This window comes from Onychomys torridus, chromosome 3 (assembly GCF_903995425.1).
Source record: "Onychomys torridus chromosome 3, mOncTor1.1, whole genome shotgun sequence".
NCBI classification, from domain to species: Eukaryota; Metazoa; Chordata; class Mammalia; order Rodentia; family Cricetidae; genus Onychomys; species Onychomys torridus.
The window spans coordinates 127,601,736-127,610,041 of NC_050445.1; the positions used below are offsets into that span (position 1 = coordinate 127,601,736).

The window sequence follows — 8,306 nt, forward strand, 5'->3', positions numbered from 1 at the left end:
AACCTAAAGTTTTAAATGAGAAAAGAAAAACAAAACATAAAACACCTTCCTCAGTGGCACCTCTGGACACTGTCTCTTTATTCCGATCAGGTTTTTCTTTCCTTTCTCTATCCTGCAAGGCTACTTTTCCAAGGTCAGGAACAAGCATCGCTCAGAACTGTCCTCTTCCTTCTTCTCTACCTCCTGCTGCAGCTACTTTTCCCCTTCTCTTTCAGCCCCGCCCCTTACCTAGCTCCTCCCACTTCCCTGGCTCCTCCTCCTGCTGCTTCATCTAGCTCCTGGGGCCTCTCTTCTAGCTCTCCCTTTTCTCTTCTTGCTTCTCCATCTCCTTCTTTGGACTTTGAGACATTTGGCACTCCCTCCCACCAATACAAACAAACAAACAAACAAACCAAAAAAACAAAAAACTAATTGTATCCTCATGGGAACTGTTTTTGTAACTGTGGTACTTACTTCCTTATCAAATATACCAAAACCTAGTTTGATAGGCTTTAGCCAGATCACTAGACTGCTTTGTCTGTCTAATGTGGGAAGCCGGATGAGTCCGGCTTTCAGAGAGCTGACAAAAATCTCCCATATTATCCTTTTGATTAAGGAATGACTAACAGCTGCATGCTAAGACAATTGGAAGGTCTGCATGACCATAATCAGAAGAGCACTCTTAGTAAGCTCCAGTGGCCACTGGAGTATGATTTTTGGATCAGGCCCTCAGCTTTACTCCTGTTCTGGCTAGTAATTATTTAGTAATTTTTTTTATTGGTTTCTTGAGACGGGATCCCTTGTAGCCCAGACTGCCCTTAGACTCCAGGTGCTGCTGCCCTTTACCTCCTATGTGTAGGGGTTATAGGCTCGCACTATTGCAGCTGGCTCCACTTCTGTGTGTTTAAATCAGTGACTCAGATGAAGACAAAAATACAAGGCCTAGCTGTGGACTAGGTAGTTGACTTGAAGCAAATAATTTTAAGACAACAGATCCCAGTCCAAAATCCCAGAGGAAACGCACGTGGAGTCAATGTCAATTGTGCAGAAGCCCAGCAGTGAGGCAGCCTTCCAAGGACTGGGTGGTGGCAAGGTTCTGAGCCTTACTCACCAAAGTGTGAAGAGGGAGCTGGAGAGATGGCTCAGTGGGTAAGAGTATTTGCTGCTCCTCCAGAAGACCTGAGTTTCATTCCTAGCACCCATGTTGGGCAGCTCACAACTCCCTGGAAGCCAATGCCCTCTTCTGACCTCTAAAGGCATGTGCACACACCTGGCATACACTCACATAGACACATACACACATACACACTTAATTGAAAAGATAAAACAGGCCTAGCTCAGGTTGCATAAGCCTATTTAACAATCTATATTGAAAACGCACTCGTGTGTGTGTGTGTGTGTGTGTGTGTGTGTGTGTGTGTGTGTAGTTTAAATAGAGTTACCCAATTTTGAGTGATAATGCTCCCCCCCAAAAAACCCCTGTAGACTGTCTAACAAAAACTCCAGCACCACATACCACATACAGGAAACCTCTCTTTGAGATGTGGATCAGGAATGTCCAACAGCCTCCAAAGACAGTACAGGCTACTGCCATTGTCCCTGGTTGTCTCCCAGCACTTGAAGGTAAGACCCTCTTACAGAAGTCAGCACAGACTTCAGACACAGGACTTGGAGGGATTGAGCTGGACCAGCTCTTGTAGGAAGATCCTATGCAATCTTCTAAGGGAGAAAAACAATTGGCAGTTCTACCCACACGGGAAGCCTACAAACAACAATGACCGGCCCAGCAAAATATCCTCAGTGATGTAATAGTGCCAGCTTTGTCTTGGTGGTAACCAACAGATGTCTAATTGGACTTAAGGCCTGATCACTCGGATAGAATTCATGTCTGGTACTGTAAATCTAGCCAACCACTCATGGCTGGAGAGATCAAGAACCCCAGAGGAGAACCTACTGCTTTCCTAAACCAGTATAATTTCTGACCGTACCCTAAATATTGATCCTTATATTCAAATGAGTGTAGTTCTCATTCCTCATCAAAGAAACTTCCTTTTGTCCTGAGAGAGTCTATGACAGTCAACTGGTCAAAATGCAGAGCATAAGTGACGGTGGGGTGACCATCCCCAACTGATATACCCGCAATGCAGTCACTACACCCAAGGCTCAGGGCAAATTACAGAAAGGGGAGCAGGAAGATTGTAAGAGCCAGAGAACCAGGATGCCTGCTGTGAGATAGTGTCTTCTAGACGTGACAGGGTAGCTGCTCCCATTAAATCTCAACCATGTGGTTGCCTAAGCAAGACCTGCATAAAGACAACAGTCAATATACCAGTGTGGACAGGGCAACTCTTACAAGGCCTTGCCCCTAGATGAAGAGCCACAGGAAGTCAATGGCGGCTAAGGGAGGGAGAGTCAGTTTTCCCCAGGGATGAGCTTCCTGGTAAGTTATTCAAGCCAAGTGGTCATCCCCAAACACTTGTGAGCAACACTGAGAGGGAGTGGGGAAGTACGGGAGGGATGGAAGTAGGGAGAAGAGGGGAATGATATGAATACAGTGCTCATGTGTGAAATCCTCCAAAACAAAAAACTTTAAACTAAGAAGTGGAGAAGAAGAAGCACGAGGAAGCAGTTGGAAAAGCCGCAGGGGTCTTTACCTACTTGGAGAAATGAGACAATCATAATGGGAAGACTGTGATCCTGCATTACAGTGAATGTCAAAGATGGCAGACACTTGAAGACAGTTTACTTCTGTTTCTTTTTGGGTAGTAGTGGGATTGAACCTTGGGTTTTTATGCATGCAAGGCAAGTGCTCTACCATGGAACTACATTCCCAGCCATCAGGAACTCCGAGATAAAATGGGCTGCCTCATGAGGTGATCTCAAACTGGATATCCCAATCTTTCCTAGCCCTCCCCGGAAGTGGTGAAGGAGACGGTACAACTCTCAAAGGATACACTGGAAAAAATAGACAAGGCTCGCTCTGAGGGTTTGTATCATGAGGTGAGAGCACTTTTAATAGAGGATAGTGATGGGGGAGAGGGTGGAAAGTAAGGGAGGTATGTGAACAGAAAGGGGAGACTGCTGAACAGGTTGTGTTTCCTGGAAGGCCGTTTCTCTCATACCCTTCAGTCTTAGTACCCATTAAAGGCATATTCTCAGTGATTGTTCAACCCAATGAAATCTGTTCAAGGAGAGCAAACATTGCTGGATCCATGTATTAGGGGTTGGAGGAAGGCCCATGACAGCTCAGGTACTATCAGAAATGGAAGAATGACAACGGCCTTGGAGGACAGCGAGGGTGATCTGCTAAGCATTCAACTTTGGCTCCTAAAGCCCCATAGATTCTCATCTGGCTCTATACTGTAATCAACTGTGTAAACACCTTGTGCCTCTCCTCCAACCAGGACAATGTCTCTAAAATCTCTGCTCGAGGGATCTAGGCATCAAGGCTTCATAGCTTTCATAGGCTTTCAATGTATAGTCAAGTGGTCTGTGGTGATAATGCTGCGTTAGTTTTTGGAGACAAGGCTATATGTAATGCAGGCTGGCCTTGAATTCTCTATCTGCCTGAGTATGGGAATCACAGGCATACACCACCATACCTGAGAAGTTGCTTTGAATTCATCTCAACAGCTTGTTGAAAGTCAATTCTTGTTTCTTGCCCTCTAAGCTTAGATCTGTAACAAATATCTAAATTATTCCAGTATAATAAAAACTTGGGAGTCAGAAATTAAAGACAGAGACTTAACAAATCCAAGGACAGCTGACCCTCCCTCCACTTTTTTCCCAAAGCACCTCTCCCAGAAATTCTCCCTTCTCTTTCAGTTCTTTCTAGCAGACCTCCTCAGGCCTCTAAGATCTCTATGGCTAATTCCGGTCGGCCAATCACTGACTCGGTCCTTTGATCAAGGTGGCTTCATTGGGACAATAGAATAGCTGTACGAGCAATTCTCCTGCCACAGGAACCTACTCATTCTGAAACAGAACTGATGCACCATGAATCAATGGCTTCCCCCAAACTCATTATGCAGCTTGGATGAGCCACGGGTGATGGTTACTAGGGTGTGCTAACATGGCGGTTAATTTCACTTCATGTCTCTTTCATTTCATTCCTTTTCTCCTTTTCCTTTACTGATTCATCCATTGCACATGTATGAACCCTTACTAGGGTGACCAATGCAAGACACTCTCTTTATCCCCTCCTGGAATTCTGTCAGGTGAGAGGAAGCCATGAAAATGAAGTTTTATGCATGGTAAGGAATCTGTGGCAAAGGCATGTGTTAGGAACCACATGGGTGGGGCTCCATGGCTCCATTCCTTTGACTCTCGCCTCTTCACATCTACCTCCCAACAACACAGACTGATGACTAACCCTTGAACACATAGGCCTTAGGGGTGGGCACTTACCCACACCATATCAATGTATTTACATTGTATATATCTATACATATGCATACATATGTGTACATATATACACACTAGTGTATGTGTAGACAGGCACACATATATGTGTGTATGTAGTTTCTACAGCTCTGCTGCATACTGACTTCGAGTAGGCAAGCTTCCTCACTTTGTTGTATCATCTTTATGGCCCAACCCTACCATTTCCCATGCCAGTGTCTTAGCCAGGAAGGTCATTTTGTTAGTTCAAACCACGAGCCTTGCCTTTTCCCTTCTTTCTCCAGCTTTCAAAGGGCGCGTCTCGTGCTGTCTTGCCATCCACCCGTGAGTTAAGCACATACTCTGGGATGGTGGTGATGAAGCTGTGTCTCCCCCTAGGTGGTGAAGCTGTGCCGGGAGTGCCTGGAGAAGCAGGAACCAGTGTTTGCCGACACCAACCTCTATGTGCTTCGGCTGCTAAGCATTGTGTCAGAGGTCCTCTCCTATCTCCAGGCCTTTGAGGAGGCCTCGCACTACGCCAGAAGGATGGTGGACGGCTACATGTAGGTGATGGTCTTCAGTCTCAGGTGGTCTCCCAGAAACCCTCTGTTCCAGGGACGCCAAAGAGATGGCACACATTTGATTGCTCCTCCTACACCTCCATGGCCATGGTCACAGTTGTACTTCTCCTTACAAGTTAAGCTTTTATCGTGGTGTCCCAAGCAGCAATGATTGAACAGTCAGGGGTGAGACTCAGATGAGGCCTGGTTGTAATCTCTGATGTGTTTGGTTTTACTTCCTTATTTGTCATTTGAGTGGCATCTTCTGCTTTATATTTTCCTAAATGAAGCTTGATTTTAAATGCTTGAGGAGTTTTTTATTCTCTCTCTAATAACCTATGACCACCCCTATAACACATTGGCCTTGGGGGTGGGCACTTACCCAAACCATATCAATATATTTGCATTGTGTATATCTTTACATATATACACATGTGTGTACATATATACACATAAGTATGTGTGCATATGTATACATATACATGCATGTTTTTCACAGCTCTGCTATGAAGAGAGAGAGGTCATTCTCACTTATATATGGTAATATGCTGCTTTCTCATTTCCCCTTCACCAATGTTCTCACTTGCCTTCTATGCTCACATGAGCTTAGGAATTTGTGTTTTCTGGTCAGATGAGTAAGTTTTCATAAGAAGGCTTTTCTTTAGGATGCTGCTCATTAAAAAATGCAGGTAAATGGACCAGCATGCTAGGAAGGAGCCCTGCCAGGAGAAGAAAATACAGGACACTGAAGTTAGACTTCCTGCCTTGAGCTTCTTTTCATGTTCCTCAGAGAACTGGGGGTGCTCCAGATGGTACCTGGGTCCCTGTGCTCAGGCTCAGAGGACAGCTGTGGCCCTCTTTGTCCATGAAGCCTTAAGGGGCTTGGTGGTCCAGGTCAGAGTCCCAACTCTCCTGGCCTCACTGTGTAGAACACTGGTCAGCTCTGTGGATTTCAGAACCCCACAACAAGCTGCTGGTGCCTCACAGCATGAGTGGGAAGACAGGTGGACTAGATCAGTGAGAATACTGGCTTTGGCGTCATTTCCATTGGCTGTGACAGAATGCCCTGACAAATCAGCTTAGAAGAGGAAGGGTTTATTTGAGCTCACAGTTCCAGGTCACAGTCCACCATTGCAGGGACGCTGAGGTCACATCCCACCCATGCTCAAGAGCAGAGAGGAACGAACGAACGAACGAACGAATGAACGAATGCATGCAAGCTTGCTCTTAAAAAGTTTAGGGTCTTGGGTTGGGGATTTAGCTCAGTGGTAGAGCGCTTGCCTAGCAAGTGCAAGGCCTCGGGTTTGATCCTCAGCTCAAAAAAAAAGTTTAGGGTCTCCTGCTCAGGGAATGGTGCTATCCACAGGTCCTCATGATGGTTGCCCACAAACATACCCATAGCCAACCTACTCTAGAAGATTCCTCCTCATTGAGACTCTTTTCCCAAGTGATGCTAGGTTACGTCAAGCTGACAACGCTGTCAGGCAGAGCACTTTAGGAGTTGTTCTGTGCTGTGCAGATGTGAGGAAGGCTGGGACGATGAGTCCCATTTACTGTCTGTGCCTCTGCAGGAAGCTCTACCACCATAACAATGCCCAACTGGGCATGGCTGTGATGCGGGCAGGGCTGACCAACTGGCATGCCGGTCACATTGAAGTGGGGCACGGGATGATCTGCAAAGCCTATGCAATCCTCCTGGTGACACACGGACCCTCCCACCCTATCACCAAGGACTTAGAGGTAAACAGCATTCTGGGGGTGGGCAGTCGCTGTCTTATTTGAAGATCTCTTGAGATGGGAGTCCTGGCTCATCTGGATTTTGCTTTATGGAAGTCTGTAGACTGCTAGCCAGACCAGAAAGGAATTTAGAATGCTTTAGCCTTACATATTTTCTCCAGGTTACATATGAGGAAACAGAGGCCCAAGGGAGGGGAGTACTCATCTATTGTTATCCAGTGGTTTGATGGTAAGTTCAGAGACGGCTAATTGTGTATCTAGTATATAAAGATATATATATATATATATATATATATATATATATATATATATATATATATATATATATATATTATATCTAGCTTGTCAAAGGCAGTCTCTGTCAATCTTACCTACTATGGTGTCCTGAGACTCTGAACAGCTAGCTCGCTCTTCTGCATATTCCGGTAGTTATGTGGGAGAACCAAGACTTGTTGTGTGTTATTCGCTATCATCTTCCCAATATGCTGTGGTTAAGTCTGTTCACTGAGGTCCCACAAACACAGAGTTCAGGATCTAGGGCTCAGATCCCGGTCCTCAGCCAACAGCGAGAAGACGCATTCTCTGGGGAAAACAACTTGGCAACTACCGTCTCATGGGTCTAAGTCCCTCTCCCTATGATGCTAGGCATGCTGCTACACCATCAGTCTACAATTGTGTCTCTCCCCAACCCTTACACACACACTTGTTTCTGAGGGATAGAGTTAAAGCTTACTGACCAGGGGTCATTTATCCAAAGGTATGTCAGGACCGTGTCTTGGGCATGTGCCACTCAGTGCTGTTATCTGTGTCCCACAGGCCATGAGGGTGCAGACAGAGATGGAGCTGCGTATGTTCCGCCAGAATGAGTTCATGTATCACAAGATGCGGGAGGCTGCCCTGAACAACCAGCCCATGCAGGTCATGGCCGAGCCCAGCAATGAACCAGCCCCGGCTCTCTTCCATAAGAAGCAATGAGGACCTTGTTGGAGAGTGGGGGGCAGTGTGGTTGGGGAGCTGGGGAAATCACTACCCTGGGACCCCACTGTCATTTTGGTTCAGTTCAACTTGGTTTAGCTCTATCTCACCCCAGACCAACTCTTTCTGTATGTGTCAGGTGCTAGGTTCCACCATCTAATTAATAAAAAAAAGCCCCAAATATAAGTGGGCTAGAAGGACAAATGTAAACAAAAAAGGCACAGTGTAATAGTAAATGTAATGGTGAACTCTATGGAGAGGGGTCCAGAGGAGGTGAGTGTGCGTGCGCGCGTGCGTGCGTGCGTGCGTGCGTGTGTGTGTGTGTGTGTGTGTGTTGACACCTGAGCTAAGGGTGGCAGGTACCTAGAATCTCAGATGACTGCTTGTCTATCTGTGCGGTGTCTCTGGGGCTGCTGGTCTCACTTATGCATGGGAATATTTAGGGGTTAACAGACTGGGATGGATGATGTCCTGTATCCTCAGGCTGGTGTGGAGTTATTAACAAAGGACTGGGGCTGTGTTTGGCCCTTTGAGATCCACTCAGAGACAGGAAAACCCATTCAGGATGGTGTCTAGAAAGAGGCAGACAGTCTGTTCAGACCACATGTGGTCTCAATTCCTAGTCTGAGCTTGAAGCATACTTTTAGAAATAACTCTAGAACACACAGAGAAGGA

At 46.1% G+C, this 8,306-nt stretch overlaps 1 protein-coding gene across 1 annotated transcript in view; it reads left to right on the forward strand.

Annotated features, from left to right (window-relative positions):
• Nucleotides 1-7,910, forward strand: part of Smyd1 (SET and MYND domain containing 1) — a 69,064-nt gene extending 61,154 nt beyond the window's left edge. The window contains exons 8-11 of the mRNA XM_036181923.1: nt 2,887-2,979; nt 4,759-4,922; nt 6,491-6,659; nt 7,473-7,910. Of these exons, the coding sequence (XP_036037816.1) occupies nt 2,887-2,979; nt 4,759-4,922; nt 6,491-6,659; nt 7,473-7,631 (585 nt within the window). The 3' untranslated portion in view covers nt 7,632-7,910. The remainder of the gene's footprint in view (nt 1-2,886; nt 2,980-4,758; nt 4,923-6,490; nt 6,660-7,472) is intronic.
• The last annotated feature ends 396 nt before the right edge of the window (nt 7,911-8,306 follow it).